This window comes from Megascapheus bottae, chromosome 14, assembly GCF_031878675.1.
Source record: "Megascapheus bottae isolate mThoBot1 chromosome 14, mThoBot2.hap1, whole genome shotgun sequence".
Lineage (NCBI taxonomy): Eukaryota > Metazoa > Chordata > Mammalia > Rodentia > Geomyidae > Megascapheus > Megascapheus bottae.
The window spans coordinates 16,781,005-16,796,639 of record NC_143522.1 but is presented as its reverse complement, the minus strand read 5'-3'; the positions used below and the strand labels follow the sequence as shown (position 1 = coordinate 16,796,639).

At 34.5% G+C, this 15,635-nt stretch overlaps 1 protein-coding gene across 11 annotated transcripts in view; it reads left to right on the top strand.

Annotated features, from left to right (window-relative positions):
• Cep128 (centrosomal protein 128) overlaps positions 1–15,635 on the top strand; it is a 340,438-nt gene that overhangs the window by 220,541 nt on the left and 104,262 nt on the right. For 7 of the 11 annotated variants that reach the window (XR_016537579.1, XR_016537580.1, XR_016537581.1 and 4 more), the window contains exons 21-24: positions 2,132–2,221; positions 2,868–2,949; positions 6,111–6,160; positions 6,843–6,866. Coding sequence is in view for 8 of the 11 variants with exons in the window: in XM_090344645.1 (XP_090200771.1) it covers positions 2,132–2,221; positions 2,868–2,949; positions 6,111–6,160; positions 6,843–6,866 (246 nt within the window). In the remaining 3 variants the exon portion in view is untranslated. Of the gene's footprint in view, positions 1–2,131; positions 2,223–2,867; positions 2,950–6,110; positions 6,161–6,842; positions 6,867–15,635 lie in introns of all 11 variants that reach the window. The other 4 variants (XM_090344649.1, XM_090344646.1, XM_090344650.1 and 1 more) reach the window with 4 other exon arrangements.

Sequence of the window (15,635 nt, the reverse complement as noted above, 5' to 3'; positions counted from 1 at the left end):
TAAAAATGTGTACAAATAGCAGCATTTATTTGAACATAAAATTTTATTGCTATAAAGCACGTGTTTTATTATACTGTGACTTGACATCTGTTAAAAGTGAGCTTCTAGAAGGAAAGAGGTTTCAGAACATTTTTCCAGCATGCCCCTTTATCCTGCAACATGCAAAATACAAAAACAGCCTGAATAGTAATAATAAAAATATTCATTATCTGTGTGTACACTTAAACATCACTGTGAGCATGTGGTTTTTTCCCATCAGCTCCATTTTCCCAGTGCAGTGTCTATGTCTCTCTTTAATTTTGTAAGAATTCGCATGGACTGGAAGGATCTAGCTGCCTAGCTTTGAATTCCACTCATCATTTAGTTTGATGTGAAAACCATCACTAATTTTTTGTCCTGTTTCTCTGACTTTAAGTCAGTGAAATTAATACTATATTTTGCACCAAAACCAAGAAGATATAACCGATATAAATTTTGTTCCTTGAACTTTTAGTGAATAGTGTTGACATTTATGACATTGGTGATTTAAATAGAGATTTTCATTAGCAGGCATATTTAATATCCCTTTTGTTCTTACAACTTGAAAACCTTTTCTCTACCAGAACCTTTGTGCCTTCCTTTACAATACTTCCATAGTTCTTTCAGTGATAGCTCATTTTCATCCTTTGTGTTCTAGCACAAACATTACTCGTTCTCCAGCAAGTACCCGTCTATCTGGAGTGAACCTCCATCCTCACCCCAGTCACAGCCCTTGAGACTATTCTTTATTTATATCTATTCAGGTTTGACTTAGCTTAAAGTCAGACATAGTGCCTGCATTCATAAAGGTGAACAAATGGATTAATTGTGTGGAAAGGAGTGAGGGAGAAAGAAAAGAAGCAAAGAAGGAAAGAAAAGTCTGGTGAAAGAAATAAAGGATTGAAATGAGAAAGTTATATGGACTGATGAGTAGTTTGGATTCTAGGATGTTCATTTAATGTATTTGATGTAAATTACTTGAACCTTTTAAAGTTTGGTAAAAGATGTTATTCTTATTCCCTCTTCCTCCCTCTTTTCTGTATTTCTTCTCTCTCGTCTCTGTAGCTTCTCTCTTTGACTTTTCACCAAATCTTGTCTTGTCTAGAAACCTACAAGATTTTCCCATAGCATGTGAGGCAGGGTGTAATTCTTACAAGAGTCCCCGTGCTTCCTGTAAAGCTACCAATTCTAATTGTTATCGGTTTTGCATGTTTTGCTCTGTGCACTGGCCCTGTGCATTATGGTGTGAAAGCAGCCACAGACAATATATATGTAAGGAGATCATCAAGCTGGGTCCCAAGGATGCTTTATTGATGGATATTGAAGTTTGGATTGCAAACAACTTTCACATCACAAAATATTTTAACTTTGACTTTGTTCTATATCAAACTACAAAGACCGTTTCAAACTCCTAGTCCTGTAAAAACAGGCTGGCTGGAGTTGCTCACTTTGCTGACTCCTGACATTGTTCAATGATAATCTTATTTCAAAAACATTTGCCTTTTCAAAGATGAACTGGCATAGGAGGAGTCCAAGAATAAATTTTTGAGTTTTTCTACAAAGAATACATTTCTGTTGGTAGAATGTAGAATAATTTGGCCGATGGAAAGAAAGTATAATTTTGAGTAATCAAATCTTCCTAGTCTCCTCAGGTAACATGGCTTCAGTACTCCATTATCCATGGCTAAACTTGTGCAGGCTGAGAATATTTCTTTACCGGCTCAAGCTGCTCATTTATAGCTATTAATAAGCTACTGTATTATTTATCCCTTCACTTCTTAGACTTTAGGATTTAGAATGGATTATATGGAGGATGATTTTTGAGAAAAAGCCAATTGAGGACACCTTAGACTCACAAGTTATTATCTGAAGAACAAAATGTTTTAAATTTCAAGGACTGATTTCTTGAATGGGCACAAAGTCACTTGAGGGACATTTTAAAAGGGCTGTGAGGTGTTACTTTCTCTAAAATCAGAATTTTAAAAATTAGTTTGTAGTAATTTTAGTTTCATTAGTATTACTTTAATACCTATTACTATTTTGAATGCTTCCAATAACTTTAAGATACTAGAACTTTCCAACTTTTTGCATAACTTACATCTTTCTTAAACAGCCGAATCTACTGTATAAATTTCCACCCTGGGAAGACGGTAGTCATACTGCAGTGAAAAATCAGAATGAAGTTCATTTTGAAGAAAAAGCAGTTAAGTATTTTGTAGGTAGGAATATGTAGGAGATTTGGGATGGAATAGTGAAAATACATTTGTTTTATTTAGGGTGTACAGGATAATCCAGCCTTCAAGTATGCATTCTAGAAGTCAGTCTAAACAAGTTGTTGACTTGTGTTTTCCCTCAATTTATTCAGATAAAAAATAGTTTCACATTGATAATCAGAGACCTGGTAATCTGAGGTTAGTTTGAAATTCTTCCAGTACTTTTCCCTTCAACCGGTCTTGTATATTAGTAAATGGAGCTTACGAGTACAGTTTTAATCTAAGTCCAACCGAATGAGGATGCCTGAAAGCCTAACCCAGATCTGCAAAGTATATTATTTCAAAACTCTCAGCTTAGGTTTTGATTATCCTTAGCAGCACCACTGGTGTGCTGAAGCTGAGAAATGCATGTCCAGGGAAGCACACAGAATATGGGAATGAAGGATGAGACTGACCAGTGTTTAATATAACATTCCTCCTGCTTTAATCCTTAATAAGTGGAGAGTAAATGATTCTGAATGAGGATTGTTGGAACTTCACTAAAGGTAAGCAATTGAATCCCCAAGGTAGATTGTGTTCTCCTTAGCATTTCATGAGTCATCTCTGTGATATGCCTGACTATGATTCCACGTGCAGGAGGAAGGAGCTAGAGTCCAAGGATTCAGGAGTTCTATCATTCTTCATCAAGAAGCCCAAGAGACCCTTGAGGGGAACAAAGGTAGTATCTAGCCCAGGATTCTAGGCTTACTGCCTTTCAGATCCTCATCCTTTGGAATACCTGAAAGGAAAGCAGAGCCTATTGTTTTGCACATGACACAAACCTACTCATAAATTATGCCATCATCGGCATTGCAATATGGTCTATATTGGCATTCACAGCTAATTCCTCTGGTGTATACATAATAATCATATGCTGGAAAACTAGGCTGTATATTTTTTAAAAATTTAAATCTTTGGGGAAGAATTATTGGTATGATAGTTTCAGAGTTGCTGGCTTTCTTCCCCTACTCCTCCACTTTGATACTTACATGTTCTTTTGAGGAAACAGTCCTAAAAATTACATTGGTCATTGCTTGCATTGCTCCTAATCACTGCATAGTTTTTTTTATCTGATATAATTTTTTTGTTGTGCTCTAGCCCATGGGTCACTCATTGAGCAAATGCCTCTGTTACATATGTTCATAGAAGAATCTTGAAATTCTACTTCTACTGCTTATGTTTTGGAATATAAAGGGTAATTCTGAGATTTTTCTTTTTCTTTTTTCTTAGTATCAACTTCATACAACTGAGTGAAAACATTTGTAGGAACTTTAAGCAAAACCATTACCTTTCTTCTTAGGCTGCATTTTTTTTTCCATTTTGAACCTGAGAACAATATGAATACAGGCCTATTTCTGTATCTTTCTCTTAGTCTGGCTCCTCTATTCCACTTTCATTCTCCCATTTTTATATCTTAGTCTTTCCTGAATAGTTTTATACCAAAGTGTAATGGCCACTTATCGCTTCATACCAAATAGGACCAACCTATAAATGGCTAACCTGAGAATGAGGCAGAAGGAAGCTATACAACCAGTGCCTTCAGTTCTTTATGGTAAAAGTATAATATCCAAGAGAAGATACTAGAGAAGTAGAAAAGATATGTTGTTTGTTTTTAAATTCTGACTGTTTCTGCCCCTGGTTCTTTCAGGGAATTGCTAGTCACAAAGTAAAAGTAGGTGCCTAAGAATGTTGTGGATACATTTTGTGTATGCCCTGGTCATGAAGCAGCCTAAGTGGACTTTGCTTGAGAAGACAAAATGTTAAGTTTTACTGACAGATTTTTCACAGAAGCTTGTTAGTTGTGGTGGTCCTAGTTTTGGAGGTTTTTATTGTTTTGAACCCTGAAGGAGGCTACCCTAAAGTAGCTAGTGAAATGAACGAACAGTTATTGGTCATAAATAACTATTGTGGGCTAAATCAGACATGGGATAATTGACATATCAGTGTACTTTCCACAAATCCTAACCATTCTAAAGCTTTCTGAATTCCAGAGTTACCCTGTCTTGACTATTAATAGCTAATATGAAATTTCATTTTAGCCCATTGTATTGATTATGTTCAAAATTAATTTTTCAAAGGTTTTTTTTTCCCATTAGCTGTTGCTACATCAACATTGTGACTTTTATTTCTTTATTTTGTTCGGATTTATTTACATCACTGTGTGAAATGAATTTTTCTGGCTATGGTCAATGAAGATGTTCTTTTCCTTTTTACATTCTTGAAGCTTAGGAAAGAATACAGTTGAAATAATTACTGCTTTTAAAATTTGCTTTTTTAAAAAAACCAACTGGCAAATTGTTCAATGTGTTGCTATGGGAAGTGCCTAGAATTAAAATCATGTACATATTTTGACATTTTGTTCTATATGCTTTGTATAGAAAATAGTTGGTTGAGTATTGATCAGTGAAGTGACATTGACAGGAATAGCATAATGCAGTGGCCTTCTCAGGATAGTTTTCTTCCACAGAGAGGTGTTGTGCTTTTTAAAACAATATGGAAGAAGTCCTAACTATGGTTTTCATTTTCATTCTTCTCCAATTATATGTCTACCGTGATCCTCAGTTCCTAACAAGTTTCCAAAATTAGATCTGGAAATGATATTCTAGTTATGTTTTTATTTCAGTGTTGTGCTTTTTCATATGCTAATGACATTGAAAGCTTTCTTGGACAGTGTTGAATTAATGCGATAAAGTCAGTAAACCTGTTTTGCTATACTTACTAGAGGCAGAATCCTGATTACTTTGACTTATAAACTTGGAAGTCAGCTCTGTGATGGGTAAATCAATGTCTAATTGATTAGTTCAACTGAATCAAATAAACTTTTAATGATCAAGTATACAGATATCAAAGATCCATTTCATGCTCATTTCCTCACATCCTACGATGCATTTTCCTATTTCTGGTGATGCTAATGAATTTGCCTTGGTTCATTCCTAAATTCTAATGTATACAACATCATGACCAAGTGGCAAATGAATGTATGTCTAGTTCTTGGCAGGGCGCTAATCTTATCATAAAAAAATTAAAGTACATTGCTATAGGCTTCTCCAAAACACTCCTGTCTGATCTGTCAAGCCCAGAACAAATGGAAACTTTATGTGAAAATCACTCACTCATAAGAAGAAGCCAATAAGAAGATCCATTTAACACTTGGTGACTATGCAGTGACTATGTGCAGTTGTGAAGAGTGACATTAATACAATTATTTTTGTATGTTTCTTAAAATTTCCCTTTTTATCTGATCATACAAAATTATGGAATGATGCAGGTCCCTTCTCCTCCCCCAATTAACACTTGTTTCTTCAAAGTAGCTAGTTCTGCTTTTGTTTTTTAGCCTTCCATTCCTACTTCAAGTTTCATATTTTTACTTTTGCCCTGGACTGTTAAGAGTTATATTTCTTTCTGGTGCTAGTGTTCTAGAAACATTGCATGAAGCAAAACTAGATTGACTTAAGAAAGTAATTTATTTGTATAATATACTTATTTATTGTTTTAAATGTTTTTATTTGTAGTAAAAGGGTTTGGTGGTCCAAAGGTAGTTTTCCAAGAGTCTTTATTTTCCTGAGTATACACAAAATACTGTATGTATGTCATGTACTATGTTCATGTTTCTCTGAAAGTTCATGGCAAAAAATAAGAGCTAGTGATTTTTCTAAGAGTGATTACTCTGTATATCACCTTAATAATAACAACAAAAGTTTAAAACTAAATAAAAATTGCATAATTATCACTAGAGGGTTTTCTATGGTCTATAGGATTTTTGGTTTTGTTTTTGTTTTCTCCCCAACTTTCTACCTCTTAATCCCTCTTTCAATGTCCTAACAATGCTTTTCTTTTCAGGATTTAGGCTTGGAAATACCAGAGAACAGGAGGGAGAGTTGAGCCTACAGGTGGAGCTTGAAGATAAATCTTTTGAAAGGACAGGATTCTGGTGGCTCAGGCCTGTAATCCTCGCTACTCAGGAGGCTGAGATCTGAGGATCATGGTTCAAAGCCAGCCTGGGCTGAGAGACTCTTATCTATTTAACTAGAAACATGCTGGAAATGGAGGTGTGGGTCAAGTGTAGTATGCCAGCCTTGAGCCAAGAAAAAATGTTCTGATACAAATTATTCTTATGTCTGAGCTTTATTTTCCCATGGGATCATATTTTGGTTTAGCTTATGAGACCTAATGGGTGTGCACTAGCTTTTTTATGTCACTGCTGTCATTTACTTGTGATTTATATGGTCACATTTATTTAATATACCCTTATATAGTTAAGTATTCCAGTAGACAAAGGGTAATAAGTATTTCTGTTAGTAACTGTGCCTGAATTTATAATTACTATTCATTTAAACCCTGTAGTGCTATCACTACATCAAATATTTTAAAAAGGGTTTAGTGGTTATTTTCTTCTTTTTGTTTTGTTTTGTTTGTATTGAATGCATCATTCTGAATTTGGGTTTAGATTTTTTACATTTTGAAAAGTAATTTTTGATAATAGAGGGTAAATAGAAAAGTTGTAAACTAAGTAAACTTGTAATGATTTTAATAGCTATAGTTTTATAATTATATATTATGCTTTATTTTCAGGACCGAGTAAATGTGTTAGAATCGGTAAGTTGGGGCATTTTCTTTTTTTGTATCAGAATCACTGCTGTCTCCTGCTATGGATTTCAGAGCCCCCCCAAAGGAAGCAGTTCCAGAAAACATTTGTATAACAACTCCTAAGATTTAAAGGGGGAAATGAGCTAAGCTTTATCTCAAAGGTATGTGGATACAGACTTTTTTGAATGAAAAGTTTAAAAATAAAAATGTGAGTGGTCATTGCTCTTGCAAGACAGATGGGTCAAGAGCACTAGTTTATGGAAAACAGTTTCTTTAAATAGAATCACTTCTTTGTATAGGGGTTTCTATGTTTCATAATTGCTACAAATGTTAGATTGGTAAGAAACAGAATCTTTAGATAATTTTGGATGAATCTAGTATTAGGAAACAAGTTTTACTGCTTAGATATAATGACAATGTTCTTACCATAATTATTATTAAATTAGAAAAAGAGAAGCCAAATTTTTGTTTGGCAATGAAGTCATAGTGTTGGAATTCTACCCAACATGCCAAAATGGTTAGAGAGAGACATAGTATAATGTGAAATAAAAATAATGCAAAATAAAAATCTATGTATGCTTTAGTCCTATAAATATGTAAAAAATTCACAGTAATGATATCTAAAGGGTTGTAGATTGTAATTTCATTGCTTTTCTCTTTTTTAAACTTTACACAATATGGCGGTTTCATATTTGTAAACAGTTTTACATTAATTATCTTATACATTAGAAAAACATTAAAATTAATTATAGTACTACCTCATGATACCATATCATGCAGCACTAAAAGGAATAATACGGAAGATAGATAGGAGTGTGATTTCAATACTGATTATGCATGTGTTATAATTTAAAAGGTTTTAAAGGCTGCAGGTATTTCTTAAGGCAGTGTAATTTGCCTGTTATGGGGAAAGCCTTGGGTTTGAGCCCCAAAAATTGACCCCCCAAAAAATCTCTGGCAACCATATTTAAAACAAAAATCCTTAGCATTGTTTGTATTTTAAGGCTTTTAAAAATTATGTAACTTTTATGCTGACAAGTATTCTGGAGTATAATAAATGCTTAGTCTAATGCATCTTCTAGACATAAATGTAAAAATTAAAATTATCATGAGAAAAATAAAATTGGTTAAACAGACTAGGTTTTTGTACTAGTGGTGTCTTCAAGGCAGTTTTAATTTAAATAATTATCATAAGCAAAACCATAAAAATTAAATGCTCAGCAGTCATGGTAGTACTCAGATGTGAAGTCCTTTGACGTAATATGGTGTTATAAGAAGCAGAATTCAATTAACTTGGGAAGCTACTCAACTGGCACAGTATTTTATACTTCATAAAATCAAATATGCTAACAGCAATCTCAAGATCATTTATAATTCTCTCACCACTCAGTCTTCAAATCTTGGCAAGATATATATCAGTGATCCACATTGTGTAGAGTTGGTCTTAAAAGGCACATAAGATTTTGCAGGTAGGTTGTACGCAGTAGTGATATGAGTCGTCAAGAGTATAACATTTATTTGATCCATTAGACATATTTACAACAGATTGATATTAAGAGTTCAGGTATAGTATTTTGAAGCAGAATATTATTACCATAATGAAAGCTTGATATGATTTGCTCCCAATTATCTCTGTGATTAGGTCACAAAAATGTGTTAATTTTTCCTCCTTTTCTTCAATTTTTTTCCTCTCTTTCTTTACTACCAGGTGACTTGACTGGATTACAAATTGTACTTTATATGTAAATGAATCCTCATGCTCTGCCAAAAATTCTTACTTTAATATAGACATTAGTAGACTATGTAAGACTCTAGCTTGTTGTACACTTACAGATACTTTCGTCCAGTAGTAGAAGGTAAAGATTTCCAAGAAGTACATTAATTTTTATTTTTTAGTTCCTAGTCTTTTCTGGCAGCACTATATTTTATTTGGTGTTTCACAGAAGCTCTAACCATGTTTATTAAAGTTCAACAAGAATTTTCTGAGGAAGATGTACCTTCTGTCAAAATATAATGGATTAATTTCCCAAATGAAGTTAAGTGATTTCTTTTTCCCAAAGGAAAGTCTGTACTGAGAACCCCAGTTCAGAGGCACTGTGTTAGGACACCATAAGGATATTTACAGAGCACTGTATACAAGAATCTTACACAGACGCCATGATCGAAGTCTTCAAGAAACTTGGATGCAAATTGAAAAGTCATTTCCCTATCAATAAATTAGTGTTGTAAGATAAAATTGCCATACATACAGCCTTTGAATGGGGCAAAATGATATATGTTTCAAAAGCTGTTTTAAAGAAAAGATAACTAAGATAAAGTAAGGCATGATTTATAGCCTGGGTTCATCATGAAAATCATGGATCTTATAGTTTGAGGACTATAATGAGTAGTTTAGATTTACCTCAGAAATATGAACCATCAGTTCATATTAGTTCATTTGTTAGGAACAAAGAGCCAGTGAAATCATTCCATATTTGTCGTATAGTAAAAAATGACAAAGGGTTTGTTACAAAAACGGTTTTCTAAATATTTAAAATTGTAATTCTTATTTAATTATAAAATGAACTTTTGGCAGGTATGTTTATTTTACTGAATTATTAATGGAGGAGCAAGTAGGATTATTACAGCTAACTTAAGGAGACATTCAAAGATGGTACATAGGCACTAAAAGAATGCAGAAATAAATTTAAATACAGGTGAAGTTGGCCTTTGTAATAAGAAAGGATGTCAGTTGGAACTGATTAGACAAAATGTATTGTCTATGAGCAAGAATAATTTCTACTGCCAGGTGTCTGCAACTCAGAGTTCAAGGACAAAGGTTTAGAGATAACCTGGAGTCAGAAACCCCAGAAGGGTTGGCTCAACAAACCTAATATTCTCCTGATACCTAGGAAGTTTCTTTTTCTTTTTCCTTTATCTCAATACCTTCATATTTTTCCTCCTTTAGACTTATAAGATAGTCTATATATGCATGTATGTGTGTGTATATATGTATATATACGTATGTTTGCAAAAATAATAAGAGTCATTTTAGAATTTTAATACACATCAAAGGAGTCTGAATTTTATTTCCAGCTCCTCTTGAATGTCAGTTTTCTATCCATCAGCACTGGCTCCTGACAAACTGTTGGGAAGGATTCTGGCTGCTGTTTTGGGAAGGCAACAATATTGTGATCATTTTGCATTCTCTGTTATCTACATTCGCTCTGGGTAGGTGAGAAGAGGCAGCATAATTATTCATAACTATTTAGGTGGTGGACAGACACTGATGCTTTTTATTCAGGGGCTATGGGTGACATTTGTGCTGTGGAGGGATGCAGATGTAGTAGAGCTGTGCATGACAATGAGAGCCTGAAGTGAGAGACTGTGAGTGAAGCATGGGAAAAGCATGCTGGAAGTGATCCAATTGTGGAATATACTTTTAACAATTAAGGATGGGGACAGTTCAATCTCAGAGAGAGAGTCAAAGTGATCTCATTGTTGAGGAAGGAACTCAAACTTAGTAAGCCAATGTCAAGAGTAAAGATGGATTAGAGACAATACAATAAAGAAGTAGGAAGGTGAAATGCAACTTTGAGATAAAAGTTCTGTTTTTATTTCATCACCACTTTCACTTTATTGTCTAATCCAAAGATTTTTTTCATACTCTTGTACTAGTCTAAGTTAGGTATGATAGAAATAACCGAGAAAGCCTAAAATAATAAGGCTAGATAGAATACAATAAGAATTGATTTCCAGCCATGAGCTACATAAAGAGCCAATGGCAGATAGAATGTTTTCACCTATCACAAAACAAAGCTCTTGCTGTCCTTTTCTTTTACCATCTTCAGTGTATTATTTCCTCATTAGAATCTAATGTCATTCCATCCTGGTCATGCTACTTGCATTGCAATCAGAGAAAGGAATGAAAGGGAGTTCAGGTAACCTTCCATTAGTGGAAACTGGAAGATGCATGTACATTCCTATTCATATCGGTGGGTCAACATTTAGTGGCATACATACAAGGAGCTCTAAGATTACCAGGCATCTGTGGCTCACACCTGTAATCCTAGCTACCTAGGAGGCTGAGTTGTGAAGATCGTTATTTGAAGCCAGCTCGGAATGTTCATGAGAGACTTAATCTCCAGTTAACCACCAAAAAGTCAAAAAAGGAAACCTGTGGCCCAAGTGGTAGGGCACTAGTCTTGAGCAAAAGAGCTTAGGGACAGTGCCAGGCTGAGTTCAAAAGAATAAAAAATAGTAATTTTTACAACATACACTTTTCCAGACACTATACAAGGGACTTGCCTAGCTCATATTATGAGCTGACATGACTTCATGGCAAAACCAAATATACAGAATATAAATAAGGAATATTAATATGTACTTAACCATTAACATGGTTTCAAAACTATTCTACCTAAATATTAGAAAAATTAGATTTTGAATATTTGATATGGTATTGTTTTGTTGAAGGCTTATACATAAATGAATAAAAAGGATGTTTCACTATAAATGAACTGAATTTGTTCCAGGAGTTCAGGTAGTTTAAGAGTAGACAATTAATCCACATATTTCAGAATACTCTTGACACCTTATGGAAAGTAAAATCACCACCATTACAACCACCACCACTACTACCACCTTGCACAGCACTTCAAGCTTCTTAGGAGAAACTTCCTAAATCTGATAATAAAGACTATGGCAAGTATCATCTTAGCATAGAGTATTTGAATTTCCCCTTTTAATGCAAGTAACAAAAGATGTTTCATTCCCAACTTGTCTTAGGTATTGTGCAGACATTGTTCAGCTGGAGTAATAGAACTATCACTTATTGCAGATGCTATTAATGTTTATATTAAAAATGCCAAGGAATTGATAGCTAAATTATGAATACATACTTTTTCAAGTTTCTCTGATAGAAACTAATACATAAAAGGTAATTGTATCTCTAACTCTAGCAATAATCACTGGAAGATGTAATTATGAGTCTACCAATACCAATGTAATAAAAATAACAATCAGCACAGGAAAATTGTCTTATCTCTACCAAACCCAAGTTCTTTATAGAGAAGACATTTCAACATATGAGGAAGTTTTGTTTTTAATCTTATCAGAGGTTTAGAAATTAAAATAGTATAAATTGACACAGGAGTTTGGAAATATGCCAGTGTTCCTAGGTATAAAACTAGGAAATAGAAATTTAGGCACATGGAATTTAAATATATGATGCAATCGGCTTAATACATGGGAAAAGGAAAGGTGGAATTTCCAAAAAGTGAGAGAAAATACAATTTGAGCCACTGTCATACCAGGTACCAAACATACACACACACACACACACACACACACACACACACACACACACACACACACAAATGTCACAACCATAATCATTTTAGAAAATAAAAACATCTTTTAAGACCTCTTCTCACTTTAGTGTTTTTGTTTCTAATCTTTTTAAAGGCCTCTTCCCCATTCACCCTGTGTGCTTTGATAACAAAGTGCATCATAGGCATTTGAGAGTACCAAATGAAGAAGCAATTATGATTTAGGTGCCCCCTGATCTCCTTTAGTTAAGGTGTTATGTAAAGACATTTTGTCCTTCTTAACAATCCACATATTTTTGTTAAAAACAGTTGTGTTAGATACACTATATGGCATACTACAATGGAAGTGTGCTGAGTTAGACTCACACTGACAGGAGGAATGAATGCAATCTTATTTAATAACCTTCCTTCTTCCTCCTCCCTACTTATAACTGAAGAGTGTAGGCTTCCAAGGAAGAGAGAGTATTGCTAAGAAATAATTGAGGACAACAGGTCTTGCTTTATCTGAACACAGTTGGCTATCTCGGGACTCTGTTTAATCTTGAACTTGGAAAATAGGAATTCACTTTGAACTTAGAATTGTAGTGCAAAAAAGTTAGTTGTAATAGGGTAACACACAAACACACCTCTTTTTTAATTTTTTTTTAATTGTCAGGGTAATATATAGAGGGGTTACAGTTACATTTGCCAGGTAGAAGGTATGTTACTTTTTATACATTGATACCCCTTCTCATGTTTTTGTCCCCATTTTCCTTCCCCCACCTCCTTCCTTCATCTTGTTCCCCCCTTCCCTTTCCTATTTCAAACAAGCAAATAAACATATATACAATATACCAGGTAACCAAGTCAGATACAGTAACGATATGAGATTAACCAAAGGGCTAAAAAAGAGAAGAGAAATAACTTAGTACATTAAGAACAACAATCACACAAGATAAAGTTCTTGTTTCCATATCCTAGAGATCCTTTCATTTAGTCTCATTCTATATGACCTTATATACCTAGCAAACATACCTCTTTGAAATGAAAAATGAAGACATACTTTCCTTCAACGAAAACAGGCCTGATTTAACTGATGTGTATTACAATGAGTTAGGGTCTTGCCAGTATTCAAGTTTCATGTTTGGATAAAAACACTTGTAAGGCTAAGAATAAATGAATGTATTAAAGATACTGTACTCATAAAGTAGTTTGAAATGTAACCTGTTTTTTTCCTCAATATTTTCTTTGTATATTGAGTTTAAATGTCAGTAAGCAAAAGAACAGCTATAGCTATTTGATAAGTCTTGGTAGATGAGCCCTTTTGGCATAACTTCAAAAATAGAAAGTGAACATTTTTTTTGTAACTACATCATTCTCAAATCCTCACTTGCAGTGGTCAAAAGAGAATGTTACCAGTATTATAGATACTTATAAATGAATATCTAGTGCTAAATCACTATCTATTACTTGACATAGAAGTAAGATGATATGTAAGAAATGAAATAACTGATGTAAGCATGCTCTCATCCCTCTATGTGAGAACACTCAGCTTTGGATTTTTCTTTCTGTCTCCCCTTTCCATCATCTGGCAATGTCTGTGCTCCATAAGACTAAGACTACTTGTACATACAGGTTGGCAGGCACAGAAGTTTAAGAAGTAGCCTCCTTTTTTAACATACTGAGTTGTGTTCTAGGAACTCAGGAATATATAGACCCAGTGAACTAATGTTCTTACTGAAGTGCTCATTATACCCAGGAAATCCTGATTTTGAATATGTAAATTTGTCTAAATAATAGTTAATTATTTGCAGTGCCTCTCCTGAATATTTGTAAGAATCTTGAAGCTAAGTAAAAGTTGCCTTTATCTCCTCACAAAGCCTGAACTTACTGTTTCCAAACCAAAGATCAGGCTAGGTTCATTTTTTGGGTTTTGCCAAGGCTACGAGCTTCTCATTGAAGTTGCCTGAAAGGTTCAATCCAATTGGCTTTACACCAAATAAAACGCAGTGTGCTCTGTACGGTTTTGACCCAGAATCAGGTGAATCTCAGCAGTTTTGGCCCAGCCACATTGTAAAATTTTGGATTTGTTCATACTTGACACTTCCTGGGAACCCATTCAAACTGAAACCGGAAAAAGGTTTTGCACAAACCCTGTCCTAGCCCATTCTGCCAAGTTTCCCACTGCTCTAATGTTGATGTACCTTCTGTATATTCGCATCGAGGGCAAACGGAAATGTCCTCATGAATCTCTCATGAGGGATCTTGGGTGAAACAATCTAGACATTCTACTTTCTCTCCCTCATCCCCAAATACAAAGACAGTGTTCTGTGTTAGTCAGCACTAAAATATGTATCTTTTCCAACAATGGGGTAATCTTCAAAGGACTGACTCTCTAAAACACAACAGCCTATAGTCAAATGAAAAAAAAAAAAACTCCTTAAACAAGAGGGCTGTTTTGTACAGAGTTACAGTCTTGTTGCAGGAGGTGATGATCGGTTTAAAAACATAAGGCTTCCTATTGTATATAGGTAATATGAATGCATATTACAAAACACAAAGTATCTCTCTGAAATTATAGTACCTAAAAGAAATGCCGTCTACTCTCTTTAACACAGTATATCTGGATGACTTCTCCGAAAAATAGTACATTAGTTTTTTGTAAAAGTCCTAAAACAACTATAAAATAGAGTACTCACATTCATTTTTAATATATAATAGCTAGGAATTGTATTTACATACAAAGACATAGCTAGTAAATTAATTAGGAAGCCTACAGAGTGGGAGAAGATCTTCACCAACCAAACAACGGACAAAGGCCTCATATCTAAAATATATCAACAACTCAAAAAATTGAATCACTCCAAAAGTAATCTCCAAAGTAACAACCATCCCATTAAAAAATGGGCCAAAGACTTAAAGAGAGTCTTCTCTGAAGAAGAAACAAAAATGGCCTATAGACACATGAAGAAATGCTCAACATCTCTGGTCATAAAAGAAATGCAAATCAAAACAACTCTAAGATTCCACCTCACTCCAGTTAGAATGGCCAGGATCAGGAAAACGAATAATAACAGATGCTGGAGGGGATGTGGCCAGGAGGGATCACTACTACACTGTTGGTGGGAGTGCAAACTCGTTCAATCACTATGGAAAGCAGTATGGCAGTGCCTCAAAAGGCTAAACATAGAGCTCCCCTATGACCCAGCAGTTCCACTACTTGGCATTTACCCAACCATCCAGAAACTAGGGCATACTAAATCCACTAGCACAACAATGTTCATTGCAGCATTATTCACCATAGCAAAGATATGGAACCAACCTAGATATCCCTCAGTTGATGAGTGGATCAACAAGTTGTGGTATTTGTACACAATGGAATTCTATACTGCTGTCAGAAAAAAAGACATGGCCCCATTTGTTAGGAAATGGAAAGAGTTAGAAAAAAATCATATTAAGTGAAGTAAGCCAGACTCAAAGGAACTTAGGC